Source organism: Spinacia oleracea, chromosome 1 (assembly GCF_020520425.1).
Source record: "Spinacia oleracea cultivar Varoflay chromosome 1, BTI_SOV_V1, whole genome shotgun sequence".
NCBI lineage: Eukaryota > Viridiplantae > Streptophyta > Magnoliopsida > Caryophyllales > Amaranthaceae > Spinacia > Spinacia oleracea.
The window spans coordinates 106,989,672-107,014,752 of NC_079487.1; the positions used below are offsets into that span (position 1 = coordinate 106,989,672).

The 25,081-nt window shown below is 36.5% G+C and overlaps 2 protein-coding genes across 2 annotated transcripts; one reads left to right on the plus strand and one right to left on the minus strand.

Moving 5' to 3' along the window:
- Positions 1 to 1,304: 1,304 nt before the first annotated feature.
- Positions 1,305 to 7,770, plus strand: LOC110801183 (probable glycosyltransferase At5g25310). Its single transcript, XM_022006511.2, has 4 exons — positions 1,305 to 1,749; positions 2,936 to 3,081; positions 5,628 to 5,979; positions 6,894 to 7,770. The coding sequence occupies exons 1-4, from the start codon at positions 1,480 to 1,482 to the stop codon at positions 7,557 to 7,559; spliced, it is 1,434 nt and encodes a 477-aa protein (XP_021862203.1). The 5' UTR covers positions 1,305 to 1,479; the 3' UTR covers positions 7,560 to 7,770.
- Positions 7,771 to 8,846: 1,076 nt separating this feature from the next.
- Positions 8,847 to 18,284, minus strand: LOC110801167 (uncharacterized). Its single transcript, XM_022006492.2, has 10 exons — positions 16,757 to 18,284; positions 15,772 to 16,224; positions 15,377 to 15,678; positions 13,020 to 13,763; positions 12,660 to 12,938; positions 12,307 to 12,468; positions 11,268 to 12,206; positions 10,975 to 11,190; positions 10,052 to 10,312; positions 8,847 to 9,564 (listed from the first exon to the last, which is right to left on the minus strand). The coding sequence occupies exons 1-10, from the start codon at positions 18,186 to 18,188 to the stop codon at positions 9,193 to 9,195; spliced, it is 5,160 nt and encodes a 1,719-aa protein (XP_021862184.1). The 5' UTR covers positions 18,189 to 18,284; the 3' UTR covers positions 8,847 to 9,192.
- Positions 18,285 to 25,081: the final 6,797 nt, after the last annotated feature.

Sequence of the window (25,081 nt, forward strand, 5' to 3'; positions counted from 1 at the left end):
GATTTATATGTAATAAAATCTATTTAGGAATTAATGTAATAACAAATTAACTAAAATAAACGTAAAAGATTGTGTTTTTTACTTGTTCATTTTTTTTTGTTTTTTTTTTTGCCGCAAAGTGCTTGTATAACCATATAAAATTAGGTTATGATTAAGAATTAAGAGTAAGACTAATTAAGTGTAATTTTGTAATGAAAAAAATGTAAGATTGAACGGAAGAATTCCAATTTTTTAACTGCCTTAATAATTGCTTTCATGTTTGCTATAGGAATTAAATTAAATTGTTGTTGACTTTTGGTTGTCACGTGCATGAAAATTTCATTGTTTACAATATGACATTAATTATCAGTTTTTAGAATTATTATAATTAAATTAAATTAAAACTTATTAAGGGTATTATATTTTATTCCATAGGGGACACCAAAAGGCCATTTGCTAAAATGACCTAGTGAATTCCCTTTTAAAATTGAGATATACATTTTATATGCACACGATGCATACGAAATTATTAAAAATTTAAAATTGTATTTTTACTTAATATTGATGTATGGGCGTGAGCAAAGATCTTGTACATAGTACGTGCAAGTATACGTACTCTTATAGTCTTTTCTGCATAACCATATCTTACCATTCTTATGGAAAATAAACGCCATAACAGTTTCCTAATTTTATAGAAAAGCAAAGATCTCCAAATATTAGACCATTAAATTTTACACGTATGGGGACACCAAAAAAAATTCCTGATTTGTTATTGATTCGCCCATATTGCTGATACCAAAAAATAATTCCTGATTTTTTATTGATTTTCAGTTTTTAAAATCAATAAATAATCAGATTTTTTAAATCAATAAATAGTTAGCTTTTTAATTGAATTTAAATGTGAAAATTTAGAGGGTAATTTAGTTTTATCCTAGGGGGACACCAAAAGTGGTGTTACCGAAATATTCATCCCCTCTTTACTTATATAATAGAGATATGTGGAGAAAGTGTGATAGGGGCCATCGATAGACATAAAAATACATTTGGATATACGGTACATCCGGGTGTACCTTTCATCATTAGCCTAGTACGGAGTAGAATCTCAACATAACAAATACTCGTAATGCAAGTATAAAATGGTTAACCAACATAATACGTAGCTGGACTGGTTAACCGGTGCTGGTTCAGTAATGTCTTTCTTCATACCAATTAAAAAAAATAAAAAAAATAAAAAAGTATAAAATGGGTAGCAAATCACTCTAATTAAAGTCCAAATCCTCTAATAAATACAGGAGTTACAAATACACTTTATTAAAATTCAAATCATACCCAAAATGAATAAAAAAAAAGCAAATATACCTCTCCCCTCTCAAGTTCTTAATTGGAGTAGAAACTACTCTAATTCTTTTCTTCGCCTCTTTAAATTTCAATTCTCTTTCTCCTCATTTGAAACATTTTTCACACTAAAATTATAGAGAGAGAAAGTGAAGGTCATCATCAATGGAGAAATGGCAGAGAATTTGGTTTTCTCTCTCCTCCACTGTCACTGTTACATTGATCATCACCTTCGTCGTCGTCGCGCTCATCTTCTGCGGCAGCGATAGCCGATTTTTCTCTACGACGAGCTTTGATCCTGTTCATGACGGCGGTCCTAAGCTTCGTCAGCTTTCGTTCTCCGTCGTTCAACTACAGAGTTTCGCTACTGCTTCGGATTCTCTGGCTCCACCTTTTCTCGCGTCCAACTCCTCTGCTCATCGCAGCGTCGCTCCGGTAACATACACTCGCTCTCTAGATTGTTAATGTGGATTTTCTGTTCAATTGTGAGTGATTTTCGAATTTAATTTTGTAAATTGGACTTCATTTTACTATATATAATTTGAGAAACTTTTGATTATTATTTATACTTTCATCTTAAATTTGATGCTCTGTTTAACGAATTCCAAAATGGCTCCGTTTTCCAGCTGAAGTTTTATTTGAATTCTGATTGAAATTTGAATTTGAATTTTTATTTCTCCGTGATTTAATAGAGTTACAAGTTTTTGATGCTCTGTTCATCGGATTCTAAACTTTCCTGTGATTTTGACCCGAAATTTTAAATAATGTTTCTATCGTAATTTCTTTTTTTAAAATTATTCGTTCACTCACGTTGTTTGTGTGATTTAAATCTTTAATCTGTTTCTTAATTTCCGAGAACATCAATTTCCAAAATCAGGGGAGTAACGATGGAATAAAACTCAAAAATCACCTCGTTGTTTGCGAAAAATCTCAAATGAATTTCAGAATTCAAAATTTTTGCGCGCACAAGTTTTGTCAAATAATCACTTATCAGTCCATTCCGTATCGCTAATGGCGAGCTGTCGAACTCCAACCGCCCTTATTCGCCTCCTCTCGATTTTTGTATTAATGTTCGTGATTTTGCAATCGGTTTTGATGCATGCAATCCTAAGAGCTACGGAGTAATTATGAACAATTAATAATATGTACTCCCTCCGTCCCGGAATACTTGACCTGTTTTCCTTATCGGGTCGTCCCTTAATACTTGATCTGTTTCTAAAAATGGAAATATTCTAACAATATTATATTATTTCTCACTCCACTTCTATTAACCCACCTACCCCCTACTCCATACAAAAAATAATTAAAAATTCAACCCCTACTCTCCCCCAACCCCACCTCTTAACCCACCTCCCACTAACTACATTAAAATAATACCCCACTATCAACTACTACCTATTAAATTTAATAAGTCAATTCAAGTTTCTTAAACTCTGTACCGGTCAAACCGGGTCGAGTATTACGGGACGGAGGGAGTATACAGAAAAGAGATCGGACTAGTTAAGGAATTATAACAAAATCACGAGTTTGACCTTAATTTTTTAACGTTTAGCTTTTCTACCGTCCCGTTTAAGGCCCTTATAATGAATTTAAATTTGAAATAAATGATGTGAATTTTCAGAAGAAAAAGAAGGGAGTGGAGGAAGGATTAGCAAGAGCACGAGGGGCGATTCGAAGAGAAAAGGCAGCTTGGAATAGAAGAAATCGGTCGTTAACTTTGAATGCTCCTCCCAGTTTTATCTACCGAAACCCCCGCGCTTTCCATCGGTAACGCCCTCTAGTTTTCCCTCTTGCTTATTGAAACGCTTTTTGCATTCAATTTTGGTTGTGCAATAATCATTATTTGGTAGTCGCTACTAAGCATAAATTAGAATTGATTAGAATGGATGGTTCATGAAATTATGGTGGAGTAATTACATTAGAAATTATTAATGATTCATGTTATTGGTAATGTACCCCATGATGAATAATTATATTTGATGGTAAAAGGCATTCAAACTTTCAGTTATGAATTTATGTTACTATAAGAGGCTAATTTAGCCCTTCAACATTGTCCCTTAAGTATATTTTTCATGTTTGTTTAATTCCATTTTTGGTAATAAGTTCCACTTAGAATAACCTCATCCATGTCACTGAGGTGAGGAGTCAAGGCATGACTTAAGTTGACATGCCTAGGCTGAATATTTGGGTTTAGCTAGGCGAACACTTCATAATCCAAAAGCGATGTCTCGTGGTAGTGGCCATGGCGTACTAGCACATCTACTCAATCCAATGCCGCCTTTAAATCAAATTCATGGCCTGAATTACTCTTTCATGGATCGTTTCATATGTTTGTTAAAAATGCATATCAATGACCTCCACTTATAAAAGTACTATATATGTCTGATTCATGACATAAGCCTCTAAGTATGAAACACTGTGCATAGTGCATGCTTTATGACTTTGTGCAACATAGGACCATACTACTGATGTCCAAGTTTGGAGAAACTTATGATATACTAGCTTTCACGGGTGACCTTTTTCTTATGGAAACAAAACGAATGAATAGCTTAACTGAAGCCTTTTTATGGAGTGCTTTGCTTAGAAGTCACCAACGGCCTGCTATCATCCCTATACCTTTTTTATTTACTTTGCAAATGAGTCTTCTGGTAAACGCATAGGGTAATAACGGAACGGTACCACCCATACCATCAAATACCTATCCATGTCATTTTACACTCAATTACTTCTTCACAAAAGTAGGTCAACTTGTTTCTTTTATCACCCTCTCAAACACATTTTATACTCGGTACATAACCTTCCTTGCGTCTTCCTAAGGAAATTACATCTGGTTTAACTACTGGTTCATAATCTCGTGATTTTTAGTTACCCAACGAACTGAGCTTAGGTATATGCTAACCAAAACCTACATACGAACACCATAGGAAGACCACCACAGTACCACATAGTACATTAGATATTGTCCTTCACTCCTTTCTAACAACATTAAGTGGCCCTAAAGAGCTCAATAAGTAGTCCGTACTTCAGTATTATATTTTATACCCAAAAATGATTTTCCTGCAAGAGTATTATCTCTCACTACACAGTTTGTTGCCGTCTCTCTCTCTCTCCCAACAAATATGGTAAACATATGATTTGGAAATTGGAAGAGTGACTGTCAATATGTACAGTTTTGACACCAAAAAGCTGTACATATGGACTCTCCATATTATGAATGCTTCTCATGACTACTATTCATAGTAGTAATTGCTGCAGGCTGCAGCTGCCACAATCATTATCAAGGTCCTTATTACTGGAGTTGTTGGACTAGGTACTTTTCCGGATACAGAGTACTACTGTACTAGAGTAGTTATTGGAAGGATAAAACGTACTTCTTTGCTGAAAGTAGTATGTATTTTCTATGCCATAACGACTTCAATTATCATGAGTGCATCATCTCCAAAGGCTAGATTAGCAGGTAGCGGACAGCGCGCTATAGGTTGATCAAAGGAAACTGATATGTATTAGATAGACCTGGTTATCGGGCGGGTCGGGTCAGGGTCGGGGCGGGTCAAAAGAGGGTCGGGTATTAAAAGGGTCATTTTTAGCGGGTCGATAATGGGCGGGTCAAAAGCGGGTTGCGGGTCAATTGCGGGTCATTAGTGGGCGGGTCAATAAACGAGCAATGAAAAATGAAAAACAAAAGAGCCATGTGCAAGTACAAGTGAATACGAAGCTATACAAGTAATTTTTTGTATCATTACTATTTTAATTTTCAAAATAATTGTAGTATAAGTTTGACCCTATAATGACCCTGTCCAATAAAGGCCCTGTCCAATAAGAGCCCTGACCAATAAAAGCCCTATTAACTTGACCCTAACCCTATATCCATTGGACTACCCTGTCCAATAACCAGGCCTAGTATTAGAGTAGGCTTACTAAGACAAAGGGATCACGGTACGTACTACGTAATTAATAAACATGACCTACTAAATACATGTAACAATTTGGAGATATGATGCTAAGTTATTGTGATTGAGTGTACTAATCATGTAAACTTCTTAGTGCTCCAGTTTCTATACAATTCGTTTACTCAATTACTAATTTTAAGTGCCTGAAATGATGCTGAGATGTGACAAGTACAACTACAAGGATATGCATTGAATTAAGTGTGCCTGGAGATATGATCCTAAGTTATCGTGATTAAGTGTCTAATTAATCTTGATGATGAGTCATTGATTCAAGCATATGATTTTCATACACTCATACCCAATTATTTCTGGTGGAAAAGTGACTAATTTCCCTTTTACATATGCATTTGCAACTAATTTCAGGAGTTATCTAGAAATGGAAAAGAGACTGAAAGTTTACGTGTACGAAGAGGGTGAACTACCAATTGTACATGACGGACCATGTAAGGACATCTACACAACTGAGGGGAGGTTTATCCATGAGATTGAGAACGGAGCTACACGGTTCAGAACAAGAGACTCCAAACACGCTCACGTTTACTTCATGCCTTACAGTGTTACATGGATGGTGAAGTATCTTTACAAGCCAATGACATACAATATGACCCCTCTTACTCATTTTGTCTCGGATTATATCAATGTGATTTCCACCAAGTATCCCTTCTGGAATCGGTCTCAAGGGGCAGATCACTTCATGCTGGCTTGTCATGATTGGGTACTTCCCTTAATCTTTATAACTTTAGCAGTATATTTATATGAGAATCTGTCTTATCTGACGCTTGATCATTCATCATGCATGAACCAAGTTTAATTATCTGCTAACTTCCACATTATACAATGATCACACTCCGAGGGCTAGCTACTATTGATTTACATTTGTCCGCTAGAGTGGCAAAAACCATAGCCTGAAACTTTTTTTTTAGTGTTGCTATTATTTGTAACATACTTCCTCCATCCCAAAGGAAGTGTTGGTTCAATCCACCAATGACCTCTCCACCTGTCAAGCCACCAACACAGTTGTCATCACCACCAATGGTGTCACCACCCGTCAAGCCTCCAACACAGGTGTCATCACCACCAATGGTGTCACCACCCGTCAAGCCGCCAACAACAGTGTCACCACCTATTAAGCCCCCAACGCCATCACCCCTAATGATGTCACCACCTGCCAACCCACCAATGACTTCTCCACCTGTAAAGCCGCCAACACCACCTTCATCACCACCAATGGCGTCACCACCTAACATACTTCCTCCGTCCCGAATTACTCGCCCCGCTTTCTTTATAAAGACGTCAAAATTTACTTGTCCCATTTTTGTAAATGGCATAAATTTACTAATTTTATAAATTCTCTCACTTGAAGGACCCACTTGTATTCCTACTTTCTAAAAAGGTCTGACACATTTCCCAGTTATCATATTAAAAAAAATACTCCGCTATCAACTACCACCTAATTAAATATGAAGTCAATTATACTTCCTAAAACTTATCATCTGTTGGTGGATTTTATTTCGAGCTAATGGTTTCTTTCGTTATATAACTCTGCTTATAGCTTGTAATTCTTGGAAGAAAGAAAAAATATTTGTCAGAGAAGTCCTGACTGACCAACTTTCTGTATCTTTTATGCAGGGACCTCATGCTTCAAGGGGAAACCCAGACCTGTACAACAGATCCATCAGGGTACTGTGTAATGCAAACTCCTCAGAAGGGTTCAACCCACAAAAGGATGTAAGCTTACCTGAAATCCACCTATATGATGGAAACATTTCCCCAAAACTCCTCTCCATCCCTCGACAAACTGTCCCTCGACCATACCTCGCCTTTTTCGCTGGTGGTCTCCACGGCCCAATAAGGCCAATTCTTCTTAACAATTGGAGGGGAAAGGACCCAGACTTGCAAGTACATGAATACCTCCCAAAGAAGTTAGATTACTACACTATGATGCTTCAGTCTAAGTTCTGCCTTTGTCCTAGTGGCCATGAAGTTGCTAGCCCAAGAATAGTGGAGGCCATTTACGCAGAATGTGTGCCAGTTATATTATCTAAGAACTATGCTTTGCCTTTCAGTGATGTTTTGAGATGGGAGGCGTTTTCTATACAGGTGGATGTCGAAGACATTCCAAGGTTGAAAGAGATATTAAGTGCAGTTCCAGAAAAGAAATACAGAAAGCTTATTCAAGGGATCAGAGCTGTTAGACAGCATTTTGTTCTCAACAGTCCTGCTAAGAGGTTTGATGTTTTCCATATGATACTGCACTCTGTATGGCTCAGGAGATTAAACTTGAAACTTAACTAACATTTAGTAGAACTTATAATAGGAAGTTTTTGTTTTTAATTTCATAAAATCACATCTAATCAACAGAAAAAAGGATATACCAACGTAGCTCTTTTGATTTTCCATACACAATCTTGTAAAAATACGCTTTATGTTTATTTGTAGAGATCAAACGAAAGGACAGTTTTGTTCAGTAGTCAGTTTGTTAATACAAGTATAGTTTTCTGCTACAGTTCAAGAAAATGTCACCTTGCTCCTTGTAGCTAATATAATGAGAAGAGATTAACAGCAAAAATTACATGTACGTACAAGTGTGTGTATTTGCGTATATATATAGACCTAAAAACGGTTTGAATCAAGTAAATGGGACTAAGTAAAAGGGACTGTTATTGATCTCACAAGCCAGAGTGTATCTGTTGAACTCACACTTGGGTCGAACCGACTGCAGTCAAATTTGAAGAACAACTCGAAACAAGGGTAAAAACCTTGAGCAATTATGGATCATCTAATAATGGTTTCAAGCTGTGTGGAGTTAGTGTCAAATATATACAAGATGGTATACCATCCAAATCTGCAGTAGCTAGTAGGAAACTAAGCAAAAACTGTAATGTTCATCCCAAAGTGTTCATAAGTTTCCTTTTTTTTTCCAAGTCAAAGAAGTTTGGATTCTTACTTTATCATTGCATAAAACAATTCTCGAAAAGGTTAGGGAATATATTAACTTGGTTACTTAATTAATTAATTAATTAAGATGAGATGTCCTAATATAAACTTTGCTATGATTCTCACAATTTAGTTAGAACTCAAGAATACACAGGGGCACGATCTTATAAAGCATATTATTACTTACAACAGTTTGACTTTTTGAACTATTTAGACATTAACTTAAAACCAAAATTTATTACTAATATATAAAAAGCAAACGTCGTTATATATAATGTTGTCGCATACTTGCATTAGTCTTAATGTACATTTTTCATACGGAGTAACTTTTTTAAGTTTTTACTAATATCTAATTGATATAATTACGGTCAAAATAGTGTATTGACAAGTTTGTCCGTTAAACTGTTGCAAGTATTCAAGAACATAAGGAGTATCCTGTTCAAAATTTAGAGCATAATTCTCACAATTTACGGATTATTATTTAAACAAAAAAGGGTTTCATGCCTGCATAGATTAGCTTTCCAATCTTTCTTTTTCTTTATTCCGAACTTTATGATTATGCACATTTGGAGCAGACAACAATACCTTTGGAGTTGGATGAGAATGGTTTTCAAGGATGCCAACAAAAGGAGGTGAAATAGGGAGTTGCCAAAACTTTTGAAGCTTTTTAAAATTAACCTTTTGAGGTAAAAAAAAAGGATGAATGCAGGTATTTGCAACTGCTAGTTTCAGAGACACACTCCCTTCTCACTTGCAAAAACAAAAACTTATCCCCACATTTCTCCATCCATCCTCAAAATACCCTATATATGTATCCCTTAGATCCTCTCTGTAAGTGCAACCGGGTGAATGCCAAAGATGAGGCATAATCAGTATCAACCCCCCAAAAAATGAACAAGACCCCCCCTTTCTTTTCCTAGATTATAACCTAAGTCAGAGGGCCAGCGAGGAAGCTGCGCTTTGAACCGCCAATAATATCTCAGCTCTATTTTTAAGAATGCTTGAACCAGGGTCCCACTGCACCATTCATGTGGCCGTTGCCGTGAATCCCGGCACCATTTACGATGAGATTAGGTGGCAAATTGACAGCCATTGATGGAGGAGGTGGTGCAGCATGTGGAATTGCATTAGTGTATAATGGATGAGTATGTGAAAGGGCATGTGAGCTAATAAGAGGACTACCAGCAGCAGGAGAGCCATTGCGTTGTTGTTGGAGGGCGCGGATTTGCCTTAAACCTGCTTCGTGAATGCCGGACAAGGTTTCAAGCTCCTTCATTGAAAGAGCTTCCAACCCAGCGCCATACAGAGGAGCATGTCGTGACATTTCTTCCTGGAGTGAAGCCTCGAGTGTATGGATGTATTGCTGCATGAAAAATGAGGAATTAGTTACACCAACATACTGATTTCTGCCAGTAGAAGAACATATAGATAGAAAGAATTGGAATGGAGAAATGTCCCTTGAAACCAAACTTTTTATAGGACCACTTTTTCTGGTTACACTGGAACATCAAATTTTGAGCTTCATAGATACGAAGGACGATGAATTGTAAAAATGACAAGGTTATACTATGAACCCACAGAAGATCACTAGGCTCTTGAGCAGTGGTAATGGAAATACACTCTCTTAAGTTAGGGATGGCAATGGATAGGGTCAGATATCTTTCGTATCTAATCCAATCGAGATTAAACAGTGGCAAGTAGAATCATTAATAACATATTTATATATTCAAAAACATAAAAACAATCTTCACACGAGGAAAATGTAATTACACCATAGGATCACTGAACCAGGGAGCATGGTGAAAATTTGAATACAGTGCCCTCAGATTCATCAGAAGTTAAGGAAATACCTGACAAGCCTGCAATTTTGACTCCATTCCATCGATGTATGCTTCACAACGAGTAACTTGCTCCTCCTTCTCTCGCTTCTCCCCTTCAGTTTGCCCAACTGTTTGTGTTAGCCTTCGCACTTCATCCTCCAAAGACTTCCTAATCTCCTCTCTTGTAACATTTTCCGTAGCATATCGTTTCAACTCTTCATCAAATCTTTTCCTTGCCGCTTCGGCGTTTTTTAAACGCTCAGCAAGAGTATTTTTCTCTTTCACTATTCTCTGCAATATTCACCACATTACAGAAATAACAAGTCAGCACCTCTAAAGGAGTAAGCCAGCAGAAATAGATCCTAAATATCCACGGATTGTGATGTAAATGCAGAGCCAAAAGAACGTGTTTTTCTATGGGGTGCCCCTGTGTTATTGAGTTTTCTAAGTTGCACCCATTGTTGAAAAGTTACATGTTATACCCACACTTTTTACTGCAGTGTCATATAAAGGCCAAAGGCAATACGCCGTAACTTTGTACTCTTTATAACTTATCAGCCATATTGGTATGGCCTGTATCAGCAAATTCATCAACTGTGTCAACTATATAGACAATATCAGCTGATCCATAACAGTCCTTCGACACCAAGAAGTATCGGTTTGGCAAGCTAAAAGAAACAACATGCTTAACAGCCGATGCATTGCATACAGCCTTCTAGGCTGGCATTTAAACCATGATCACAAAAGAACACAACCACATCAAACACAAATAAGTTGAAAAGAGAAAGTAAAATTTCTCGTTCTGGTGCATCGCCGTCACTTATTCCCAGGATTGACAACCACTATCATTTCTAGTGTTATTGAAAATCTTTCTTAACATAACTATAATCCACTAGTAAAGAAACAAAAAGGCCCACTTTTTCAGCATAAGAAAAGGACAGAAAGTATGTCACCTTTAGCTCATCACGTTTCCTGGACTTCAATTGAGCTAGTTGCACCTCTGCATCATGAAGACGATCCTGCAGTGACCTCTTATCAGCAGTTAGCTTTGTGATCTCCTCGTCTCGCTCTGCACGATGCCAATCAAGCTGACTTTCAACATCTTGTATTTGTTCTGTAAGTTCCTTCTTTTCCCGAGCAAAACGTTCCATCTCAGCCTTCATTTCAGACTGGAATTTCATGGAAGTGTCAACTACCAAATGATGCAAACACTTTCTAGGCAGATTGACATAAGAACAAGAAGTACCTTAAGACGACTATTTGCAGATTCAGAATCACTAAGCTTCTGCGATACCAGAGCTTTCTCTTGAACCAAATTAGACATATCTGACTTCCATTCTTCACGAAGCCTGACGATTTCTTCTTCACTAGAACATAGCTGATGCCAAAGTGCTGCACGATCAACATTTGCAAGTTCAGCCACCTCACGAATCATGCTAAGAACTGGTTTTATGATTTCTTGCTCCTCACAAACAAGAAGTACCAGAAGTTCCATATCAAAATCTAATTCTCGAGTGATATCCGTACTACAGGTAGCACGATCAACCAATCTCTTCAGCATCCTCCCACGACAGGAATCATCAGCATACCATTTAAATAAGATAGTATAAAGCAACTTTACAAACCCTTTTACACGAGGATCTTCGGATAGTGCCAACGTCTCTGCCAGACCAAGAAGTGTAGTAAAGTCATCTTGGGTGGCTCTTAGCTGCTCATCGATCTCTCCCTCTACCACTGTATCCGTATGCTGCAATGCTTCGGCAAGAAATTTTGCATTGTATCCAGAACTCTGAGAATGCCGTCTCTCTAAGACCATCGCTACAGATGGAGCCATAATGGCCCCTCGAGATACAGCTCTCTCAAAGGTTTGAGAAGCATCAACAGCTAGGCAAGGTATGGATAACATTTCAATCAGGAGGTAGATATCAGAAAAATGACTACTACCACAGATTGAACGCTCATTCATCACATTTAATATTTCAGACGGGGGGCCATTTTCGCCAAAAAAGAACACTCCGTTAGGCAATGACGAACAATTTACACCACAATCATCATCAGAATCAATATCTTTAAGTATAGCTTCCGAAACATCAGCCCAACTATGTACAGTCCTAGTTAGAAAGTCAAGAACACACGGAGAAATATCTGGCCCCAGTTGTTTTAACCTTACACGGAGAGACCTAACCTACAGTAGACGAATAGAAAGCATCAAATACATAAGTCAGAAGCAAGAACGCAGCTCTAGCAAAGTACCTGACAAGTGTGGAAATAAAAATATTACTCACAGCTTCTGGAAGATGCTGGCAATGAGTTGCAGCTTTCAGTATGAAATTTATTGTTGCTGCCAGAGGTTCATCATTTGAATCTGCCAGAAGTGCAAAAGACTGAAACAATACACGTTCCCAGACCTCGCTGCTGCACTCCAATTGACTTAAAGCACCAAAAACCTAGTGATACATTCATATTAAAAAAGGAAAGGAATCCGTTGGTTACAAATTATGAAGCGGACAACCTTTTCTGAACAAAGAGGGTAATGAAAAAATAAAGGAATTCGTTGGACACTACAGGGAACTTCAGCAAACTTTAATCATACTTGACAATAAAAGAAAGAGTTAAAGCACTCAAAAGATTTTCTTACAGGTAGTCTCAACTCCGGTTCTACATCAGTCTTCTGGAGCCTTTCAAGAAGCGCAGAAGCTGCAAGAGGATGCTCAGAATGCTCAACTAATTTGGGCACTAAAGCGACAAGGTCCGGCTGTAAATGCTTAGGAGCTTTATCCAAAACAAGAGCAATCTTTTGCGCAGATTGAGGCCTTCGTCTCGGCTCTGGACAACCTTGGGGAACAGCTCCATCCAGTGCTCTCAGAGAATTTACAATCAATCCTAACAGCTCCTCAGATTGCTCCGGCCACTTAGTCTGAAGATGAAGTACCACAAGAAATTAAAACATACTCACCCACCTCTCAGTAAAAAAAAAATTATGAACAAGAATATTTACCTTTGACCGGAGAGAAGCTGTTTCAGACGGTCCTCGAGCAGAACTTTCTGGTGGATGTGCAAGCTGCTCAGGAATAACCTTTTCAAGCACATCAGCGTCAGTAGTGCCTATACCTGTGTTTGTCCTCGTGCTTTGAACAGCAGCACCATTGACACATCCACTGACTCCAGAATCCAATCTCTCAAATATCGGGTGTTCCATTTGCTCTGTTGCTCCACTTTCCCTTTCCAAGTGAAGAGGGGAGCTAGCTCCATTACCAATTGGAGTAGCCTTTGAGTTTGCATCACACACATCATCATTAGGGATTTCTTCTGAAGGCTGGCAACATTCGACCATTATATCCAAGAGTAAATCGATAATTGCCTGCTGTAATACTTTCACTCCCATCAACAAATTCATTAAACTCGGGGATGATTCCTCAGACTTGGAGACCTTCTTCCCATCATTAGAGCCAGAAAGCTTGGTAGGAAGGAGTAAGCGCTTCACTTTGGCAGGGTCATCAAGATAGACACGAAGCCCAGTCAAAAAACCAGCTATAGCACCAGCGTCCATCAAAAGCTTCTCTCTTAAAGTGACTTGTGGTTGTGAAGGATTGTCTCCATATGTAAGATGAAACCCTGCTCTAGAGAGGAGCTTTCTGAATATGTCCTCTTCATCACCACCTATTCCTTCACTGTCTTCAGAGTCTATCAGTTCATCAGGGTCAGTTGTCAGAGCGTCCTGATCATCCTCAGAGGCAAGAACCTGATCAAAATGAAAGCAAATATTTCTAACATATTAACTATGGATAAATCTGGGAAGCATGCTAGGAGTAATGAAATAGCAAGTAAACCAATAAAATTGATCCTCGGCAACCACTCCTCTCCCTCCTTCCCTCCTCTCTTCCCACAAAAAAAAAATATTAAAACTCTGCTCAGAGAAATCACTCAACTCCACAAGAACATTAGACATACACCTTAGTCCTTAGACAGGCTTTTCCGTGGAAGCGAAAGTATGACAAGGAAGACACAACATCGGCATGAAAGTTGAAGGGAATGGAAAAAATATAGGACTTATAAGAATATCAAAAGGACAAGAGATTTTCCCCTTATTTGAAAGAGAATAGAAAGATGTATTGCACCCGAAAACCCTCGTTACTAGAGTGATCCAACCACAGTCCACACCCAAAAAAAAAACCTTAGCAATTTAGGGAGCAGCAGAGGAGCTTTTGGAGTACATAAATATGTTATATTATCAATCTACCACCTAATACTCTAACAGCTTTGTTCCGGAAATATTCACTAGTTACTTGCACCTTTGAGGTTTCACCAAATAAGCACATGTCCCGCTGGATCTCAAACTCCCTACCCCTTGCAAATTCGAAACTCAAAGTAGAATACTCATATTATAGTAATAGCAATATACGAAGTATAAGACTACCAATTTTTATGAAGTTCCAAAGTTTTGGGGAATCAACGGGAAGTTACCAAAATATTCAAAGATTGTCCTTCCACAATGCTCGAAATATCCGTCTCCTGCTTTCAAAACCTAGAAAATTCTACTCGAGATAAATTCTTCAGTTGCGTTTCATTAAAACAAGTTTAACTGCGCTGAGTAAGATGGAAAACAACATCTCATATGAGTAATATCTGGTGCCCAACATATCCAACATATATCTCTCTTCTCTAGCCGTTATTTTCTTGTTTAAAGTTCAACAGCCATGACAGTAACAACCCTTGGACAAAGGCTTGTAACTTTCACCTCAAATATTAGTTTCAGGAAAAATAGGTTAGGATAAAGGCCAATAAGTTTAGATAAGTTCAGATAAGGGCTACCAACTTTATTTACAACTAAAACCCAGTTCAGGTAAGAGCTCCGAAAAAGGTTCAGATAAGATCCAATAAGTTTTAATAAGTTTAGATAAAAAAAAGCTTTCTAAGCAGAAATACAAAGCCTAAGCCCATACCAACGAGATATGGAACCTACTAATGTTAATATATCAACACTATGTGCAAGTTTCCATTTTTCATCCAAAAAGTTCTATAAACACGGGATCACAAGCATTTTAATAGTCTGCCTCGGTAGTAAGTAGCACAAATTAAGACCACATTACAAAGCCATGCTAAACTGGGAAGTGATAGGAACTACAAGATGTTTACAAAGAGTTACATGTTGAAAATATATACTAGTATAATACTATAATAATTTCTGTAAAATATATATATACTTCAACAATTAGGGAGAATGATACAGCCGTACCGAGAAACCATGTCGTATAGGCTATTGTAAAATATATATGTTTTATTGTATCACTGACAGAGAAACCATATCGTATAGGCTATAAAACATAAGGGAGAGAAATCAGATTGTCCATTTACCTCCAAGTCAGAGAACTCAAACCAAGGACAGCAATCCAAGATTTCACAAACAAAAACCACAGTATCTCGCAAAAGAAACCCAGCATCTGGTTCTAGCATGTCAGAAACCTTCATGAACTGGAGAACAGAATTGTTCCAAGTTTTCGTACAGATAGAGGATTCCTTCCAAACGGTCTTGACAGGATTCTTCTGATTTACCACAGCCATCCTGTATCTAACCCAAAAATTCTTATCAGGGTCAGTTCCAGCTGATTGATCACTCTCCAGATATATGCAAATGGTGTCAAAGGACTCATATACACCTGTGCCATGAAAATTAAACCATCAACTAATTACCATCAACCTTCAACAAAGAACATGAGGAAGGAAAGAATTATGTAAGATTATGCACTTACCAATACGTAGCTCGCATCCACCGGCCTGAAAGAATTTGCTGAAAATTTTCCGGGTCTCCATTATTTCCTTGAAGGACAAAAAGTTTTCAACTTTCCAGGTAAACGAACTTTTCTTTTCAGTGTTATCAGTCTCAGAACCGTTCTCGGAGAAGTCCTCCATGATGGAGGTTTCCTTCAATATAAGAACCTCTGCTGAGAAAATGACACTATCCTGCACAAGGAACCCTGAGTCTTGATCAAACAGGCTAGTAAGTGTAACAAATTCACGCCAGCCCCAATCCTTAGCAGCTTTGGAGTAGCGATTTTGGGATTCTTTCGTCACAGATTTCTCCTCTATCTTCTGGTTCACAACTGACAGTCTATGACTAACAAAGCAACTCCAATCACTTGAGGTATTTCGTGAATCTGTAACCTCGAGAAATACAGAGAGGTGACACGGAGGCTGGGACTGCCCTGGTAGCACAAGAGTATAAGGTTTTGCAGGAATTTGAGAAGAAAATACCATCAGTAAAATTCAGAACCTAGTTTTCTGAGGAATAGAACTTGAACTATTGACAAAGCCAGCAATATATACTTGCAACCCAGCCCCTTTAAAATAACGCAGGACATGAATCGAGAGGAATAACTTCAAACCACATGTCTAAAAGGTCGGGTCCAAGACACTTTGAACTAAAGGTTCAAATACAAAATGAGTCATTAAACAACTATTCTCTCCTTCATCCTTAGAATAGTGTATAAACATTAAAAATAGAATAGGGAAATTACCTATCAAAAAAAGGTTTGCACTTTTTGGCATAGGCTTAAGAACTTAACATCTTTGAAGAAGGGAAATACATATGACATGAACTGAAATTAGAATGTAGGTTTTCAATCGAACCAAACAGAGCCTACATGTAAGCACATAACCATCAGAGCAGAAGATATGCTCGCAATGCATAACTGAACTGAAATAACCATTTAAGAAGAAGAAGTAGGAGTCACGTACCTCGGGGATAAACAATAAGTCGACAGTCCCGATTGCCAATCTGAAATCTCCTGCTCTTAATGCAGAGCCCAGTTATCTTCCTTTTCTTCAGAAGGTCCTTCAACCTGGTAAAATTATCAATCCTCCAAGTGAACTTCCCACTATGGCTATCTGACTTCCTCGAACCACCACTCCCCGCCCTCACTCCTAGGGCAATCCCGTTCTTAGAAAAACTACTGAACTCCTTAATAACGTGGAACGATGTGCTAAAAACCGCAGTATCATTCACCAAAAACCCCGTATCAAGACCAACAAAATCCGACATCTTCATATAATCATTCCATCCCAAACTTGTATTATCCCCGCTCTTATTATCTGCTGCAAACCTCCCATATGAGTCCCTCTGCATATGATTCAAACCCTGTTTCTGATTCAATACTGACATCCTAAATAAGCACCAACAACTCCTCTCTGACAGTAAAACCGTTGTCCCACTACTCTTTTCCGTGTCCTTACTTTCCAAACACATGGACAAATGCTCCACCCCATTCACCGAGCTCTGGTACACACTAATCCTCAAATTGCACTCCCCAGCAGGAAACACAGGGCTCATAATCTTCTGTGTCTTAATCATTTCCTTAAACAAACTAAAATTATGAACTTTCCAAGTAAACTTCCCACTCAGAACATCAGACAAAGACGACCCTGCATTCCCCACCCCGGAAATTGCCCCTCCTCCTCCCCCTCCTACGCCGCCTCCACTTCCAACCCCACATTGCACCTCACTATTACTATTATCCCTAGTAAAACTAACACTCTCATTAAGTATCAAAATATCAGCCATTATCAAAATAGAATCCCCATTAAACACAAACCCCCCTTTCGAATCAAGCACACAATTTGACGGCGTAAAATCACACCACCCGTGCGATTTCTTTTTGCTACTAAACCTATGCCAAGAATCCCTATGTATAGTTTTGGAATCATCCACCAAATTAACAAGCGATAATCGATAACTAGTAAAACACTCCCATCTAGACGAATTTGAAGGCGATTTAGTAGGGTCCACAATTTGCAGATAAACAGAAATATAACCAGGTAAAGCTTGAGAATCACCTTTGGGATAAACAAGAAGACGGCAATCAAAACCTCCTACCTCAAAATACTTGCTCCAAAGTGCCCTAGCTTTAATTTTGGGGAAATTAGCGACGGTCCAACGACAAATTGCGGAGAAATCGCCGCGGCGTTCAACGACGATTGATTCTTGTCCGCCGGTTGCGGTGGAAGGCGCAGATAAATCCTCTGAAGATGACATCGCCGCCGGAGGATCGGCGGCGGACACGGTGGTGGAAGGGAGGGAGGAGAGAGAAACAGCTTCCGATGAAGATGACGACATAGATGAAGAAGATGAGGTTTGTTGTTGTTGTTGTTGGAGGTTTTGCAGCTGCTTCATAGCTGAAGAATGGTGGTGCTCGGTTTTTTAGTTTTCCTTTTCTTCTTTTTTTAATGTTGTTGTTCTTGTAGTTCACTTTCTTTCCTTCCTTAGGTTTAGGTTTTGGTTTTGTAAATTTGTTACCTTTTGGAGATTTTTTATTACTACTTCTCCATTCTCCAAATATTACATCACTTGGACTTAATAATATTAGCACTATAATCTTTGATCATCTTTTATGATGTATACATAGGGAAAAAAAATAGTATGTGAATCTTGTTAGATTTATTTTAATATATTATACTTTATAATTTTTACTTATTCCGTTTGCATAATACGACATATTAAATGTCGAAACTATGTGTTGGGAGCGTAAAAATCAACATTAATATTTAGGAAATTCATCATGCTTTCTTTATTATTTGGAGGAAATGCGTGCAATGCAAACTTAAGTGTATGTATTCTTCACTTATCTCAATTTAATCGTCACACTTTCTGTTTAGGTTTGTTTCAATTTAATTGTCACGCTTTCTTTTGTTAAAAAGGCCAACTGATAATTTATTTCATCTCTGCTACTCCCTCCGTATTTATTTAAGAGATACACTTGGTCGGGCACGGGTATTAAGAAGAAGAATTGAATGAAATAAAGTAATAAAACAAGTGGGGTTGAGTAGATATTTTAATAAGAAAAACAAGTGGGGACCATATCATTTTAGGAAGTGGGGTGGGGGTGGGGTATAGATATATTATTTAATTAGATGGCGGGGTTGATAAGTTACTAAAAATGACAAGTGTATCTTTTAAATAAATACGGCTGGTAAAGGTAAGTGTATCCCTTAAATTAATACAGAGGGAGTATCACTCTTAAAGATTATGGTCCACATCTTCTATCATATATACCTAATCTATAAAAAGAAACACCATAGATTATTAGAAGCCATGTGGCATCTTATTATTATAAGCCATGTGGCATCTCTCCTTTCGTCCATCATTTTATTTTGTTTTTTTCCCAATTTTTTTTTATTGTTTCTATGATTTACAACTTCTAATGCCTCTTCCACTTCATTTTCCTTATTCAACATCAAATTATTAATAGTCTAATATACTCATTAGTCTCTTCCACTCCACCCCTTTAACATGCAATATTTATTCAACATATAATTTTTATATTTTTCCAACCTTCAAATTACACCTCTATTTAACTCATATATTACCAAAAATCACAAGTACTCACTAATTAAAACTTCAAAAGACATCTGAACAACCACTATACAACTGCCAGTTCTATGAACGGGCTCAAAAGCTAGTTTGATTAAAAAGATGTTTCACTATCTCACGTAACATATACTTATCTATACTATATATCAAATGATGTTTCTAAAAATGTTTATATGCCACGTGGCACGCTTATGAATAAAGTATTTCATGTAAATTTTATTTATTTAAAAATTTAGAAATGGAGCATGTATATTGCTTGAACCCCCGACCTCATATTTAAATAATAAAGTGTTTACCACTAAGATATAACATGTTATATGTTGTCATTGCAAAAAAAAAAAAAAAACAAAAAAACAAAAAAACAAAATACTTCCTCCGTTCATTTTTACTCGCAACGTTTGTCGCTTTCACGCATGCCAATGCACAACTTTGATCATTAATATCTTTAATTCTCTTTAAGAAAAAATTATAAAAGTTAATATTTTGAAAATACACATTAAGACGAATCTAACAAGATCCCCCATGACTATGTTTTATCTTACGTATAAATCACCAACAATGGTCAAAGTATAATATATGAATAGTGTATAAATTACAAACGTTGCGAGTATTAAAAATCGGAGGAAGTACAAATGAATTAATTAATAACATTATCCAAATAATAATAATATAAATGTTACTAAGCAATAACTTGTAGTGTCGCTCAGGCATAAAGGCTAGATTTTTTTTTTTTAATTACAATATAGTAATAGATAAGCCTGCAGCAAATTCATCACATAAAATTACATTAAAAGTTTGATCAGCTATTAAATTGAGATGGAAAGAGTAATATTCCATAAAGAAAACATCTATTTAGTTATTGTAAAAACAGAATATATAAAACAGTTAAGAGAGGTGCATGCAGAATCCTATTTCCTTTAAACGGTTCTCGCTTCTCACTCAGAACAGAAGTTCGAGGTTTAAACCCTCGAGTTGGCAACAGTCGAAGGCTAAGTCCTAACCACTCCGCTCGTTCAGAGAGCTCCTAGACGAGTCAATAATATAAATATGTCGGTGCAGTAGGGATAGGGAGAGTAGGAAATTCACCAAAATATAATAGGAAACAGTGGATCAAACACTGCATAATCCATTCAGTGAACCTTTCAGGGAAGCAAATTTCACTAAGCATAGTTTTTAAAAGGTCATTCAATAGAGCCATAAGCCTTTTTCAAATCAACTTGAATCATGCATCCATGGGAGCTATTCTTCCTAGAATAACCTTTTATCCCAGAGAATAGAAAAGCTCGAATAGGAACTAGCTTTGTTGGAAGCAACCAAGCCTGTTGAACTACAGCTTGCTGTTTGACAAAGGCCGTGTTAGCTAAGAAAGATATATTTAAGTAAACAGATTAAGGAGGCTAAAAAAAGATCCTTTGACTTGACAGGTGCAAGCAGACAACCTTCTGTTCCTTTGGTTTCTAGTTACGTACTCACTATTCTTTTCAATACATATACTGGATACTACTATGCTTCGGCGGGTGTCGATTAAAGATAGAATAAAGGGGCATCTTCTACTTTTTATCCTAATTGTTGGTTTAGTTTATGCATGGAGAAAAGGACAAAAAAAAAATTGAACCAGTTATGAATTATTAAACTTATTATACTTGATTGCAACTTATCTAAACTTATTGGATATGGAACTTATTTTTTTTTAAAGTGAACAAAAGGCCCCCTTAGTATATATCGATGGTAGCACAATATTGATAGCCAAACAAATTGGCTTGAATTTTTATTTAGTTAGGCCTTGTTCTTCTGAGTTTTATTTGGCTGAACTGAACTGAATGGCTGAACTGAAAGAAACTGAATGGAACTTAACTGAACTAAACTTAATCGAATAGTAAATAATAAATAATAAATTAATAAATAATAAATGATAAGTAATAAACAATAAACAATAAATAGTAAATAGTAAATAGTAAATAGTAAATAGTAAATAATAAATAATAAATAATAAATAATAAACAATAAATAATAAATACTCCCTCCGTCCCGTTGGGCGCTTGCCGCGTGTCCAGTCAGTTGCACCAACCAATAAAAAAAATAAGTTTAAATTGTAACGGCTCTATTGTTTAACGGCTAAGTTTAGCCGAAAATAATTAATAATAATAATTATAAAAAAGTTGTACCAACGGTCATAAAATCTCAAGATCTATAAATAGAGACCCATTTTGCTATATTTCGACACACTATCAAAAATATTTTTTCTCTCCAATATCATCAAAATCAATTTCATACAAAGTATTACTATAATTTGTGCTAAATTGAAAAAATTACTGAAATTTTTCCGAAACATATATTTTTGGTAATCTTTTTTCTGGTATTTTTTTATTAGTTTTATCATTATTATTCTTATTGGCTTTATTATTTTTATTGTTACTAGTAGGTATATTTACTATTAAATTTATTATTGTTATTAGTGTGCTTGCATATTATTAAAAAATAAAATGGACCTTAATTACTCTTCTCAAAATTCAGAAGACACTGATGATTTTGATCTTAACCTTGACAACAATCAGCATTCCGGCTTTAATTTATATTCGCAGTGGAATTCTTCCTCCTCAAAATTGTCAACAATCTTTTTATGCTAACAATGTTGTTGACCATGAAGTTGTAGAGGAAAAGTGTCATAAAGACACAGGAACCGATCATGACGCATTTGTTTCCTGTTAAACCAAATCAACCACTTAAGGTTGCATCTCAATCTCGAAGTTGGTCGATTTTGGAGGATGATAATCTGGTTGATTCCTACATGAGAGTGTGCTCCGATGAGATTATAAGCACCAACATTAAAAAATATTGAGATTTGGAGACTAGTTGATGTACGCTACAACAAAATTCAAGAATGTAGAACGGATAAACTTATTGTAAGAGGCGCAAAGTGTTTAGAGAGTCTTTGGAGAAGGATGACTTCAAACATCATTTTGTGGGCTGTCGGTTATGGAGAAGTTGCCAAGATATTCGCAAGTGGGAATAGTGATGGGGACCAAATTGCTACCGCTCACAAGATATTGCGCGATAATTCAGAAAACAAAAAGAACTTCACATGTGAGTATTGTTGGAAGATGCTTACTGATGACCCAAAGTGGAGGTTGATGATAAGGTGGGGTATATCAAAGAAAGAGAGAGAAGCATACAATGCCAGTCTAGAAGCTTCTATTGAAGATATTGAAGGAAGTGGCAAAAGAACTAGACTTGATGATGATGGTGACCCCGTCTCAGCATGTGGTGAAATCTTTGTATCTTGAAGTTTATCTCAACCAGATGGTGTAAAGAGAACTAAGGCCAAAAGAAAAGGCAAAGGGGTAGAATCATCAGAGGTAGTTTCTTCTTTTGGAAATCAATTGCAAGGTAGCACTGAAATTAGGACTCAAGAGCACCAACTAAACTTAAGGAAATTTTATTCGATGAATTACGGGAAACGAGGAGGATAAAACATCTTCAAATATAGGAAAGGAATGTTCAAGTTTCTGAGATAAATTCTCAATTGGAGGAAAAGAGAATTCGGTCGGAAGAGGTAAAGACGAAAACATAATTTCTTGCAATCATTGATGTCAATGGAATATCTAACTCCTAATGAGGAAAAAGCAAATGATAGATTGATTATGAAGCTTCTTGGTGGTGCTAATTAGTTTCTATTTAGCAAAGTGTTTAATGTTTAGTTTATTTCATGTGTTTAAATTTTATGTCACAAACTAGTTTTAATAGTTTTGAATAAGCTTGTATTAATTCGTGTTGTGCCTTTAAACTTGTATTAGTTCGTGTTATATCTTTAACCTTGTATTACTTTGTGTATGTAATATATTATTTTCCCCTGACAAGTTGTATTTTACACATTGTTGTTATTATATTCTATGAAAAATTGTTGTCTAACAAACAATTGTTCTGTTTATGAAAATCCAATAAAATATTATCAAGAAATCCATAAAATCTTATCAATAAATCGAAAATCTTAGAAAGAACATCCAATAAAATCGTATCAAGGAATCTGAATAGTTTTATCAACAAATTAATCGGAAATCTTAGGAAATCTAAGAAAATAAAATGAAATCGTATCATGTAGTCCATATAATCTTATCAACAAATCGAAAATCTAAAAAATCTTAGAAAATACAAAAAAATCTTATCACGTAATCCATATAATTTTATCAACAAATCGAAAATCTTAGAAAATCATAGAAAATCCAATAAAATCTTATCACGTAATCCATATAATATTACGAACATTCCTCTTTAAATACACTCACATTCTCAAACTCATTTCTCACACTCACTTCTCATTATCACATTCTATTATATCTCACAAAAAATGTTATTTGAAAAAAGTTCAAGCTTAGAATTGTCTGATGAAAATCCATACGGAGAAATTGATCGAATGGTTGACGATTTTGTCACTCATCATTTACCAAACACATTCTTTGCACGAGGTCTTATACTTCGAAATGTGATGATGACATTTCGATCAGCAGATAGAAACCGTGAAGAAGGCCATAACCACTTGTTTAGTGATTACTTTGCGATCAATCTAGTATATTCAATCAAGAAGTTTTGTCGAAGGTTTCGAATGAGAAGACATTTTTTCTATATCATAAACAAAGTGGTTGAAAATGATGTTTTCTTGCAACAAAGAAGAAATGCTGCCGAAAAACTAGGGTTATCAGGATTGCAAAAATGCATTGCAACTATCAGAATGTTAGCGTATGCTTTGGCTACGGATGCGATTGATGAATATCTACGAATGGGTGAATCGACTTCAAGAAAATCATTATTAATTTTCACTCAAGGGGTACGTAATCAAGCATTTTGAAGAAGATTACCTGAGAAATCCTACAGATGAAGACTTAATAAGGATCCTTTATCAAAATGAAATGCGCGGATTTCCTGGCATGATCGGTAGTATTGATTGTATTCATTGGGAATGGAAGACGCATGGAGAGTTCGATACCAAGGATGCAGCGGGAAAGCTACCATAATTCTTGAAGTTGTTGTAGATCAAGATCTATGGATTTGGCATTCATTTTTTGGGGTATTCCTGGTTCATGTAATGACCTTAATGTTCTGCACCGTTCTCTAGTTTTTGATGATGTTTTGCAAGGTAACTTGGTAAGGCACCTCCTATAAATTTTCAGGTGAATGGGAATGAATTCAACATGGAGTACTACCTAACATATGGTATTTATCCAAATTAGGCTAAGTTCATTCAAGGATTTCTCGTCCCCAACTTGAAACGGAAAAGGTTGTTTGTTGATAGACAAGCGCATGTTCGTAAGGATGTTGAACGTGCGTTCGGAGTTTTGCAAGCAAGATTCGCCATTGTACGACAACCATCTCTTGCTTGAGATGAAGATATATTATGCGATATAATGAAGGCTTGTATCATCTTGCACAACATGATAGTTGAGGATGAATGAGATAGGTATGTCCGAGGTGATGTGTTACGAAGGTACTATGAATAAGACCTTTCGAGTTTAACCGCAACAGTGAATAATAGTGAACCCTTTGAGTTCCAGACTGGACAACCCGTCAACATTAATGCATACTTGGGGAGAAGAACAACTTTGTGTAGCAGTCAAACTCATCACTCTTTGAAAGATGATTTAATTGAACACATCTAGCAAAAATATGGAGGCAACAATCATTAAACTCATGCCTCGAATAAG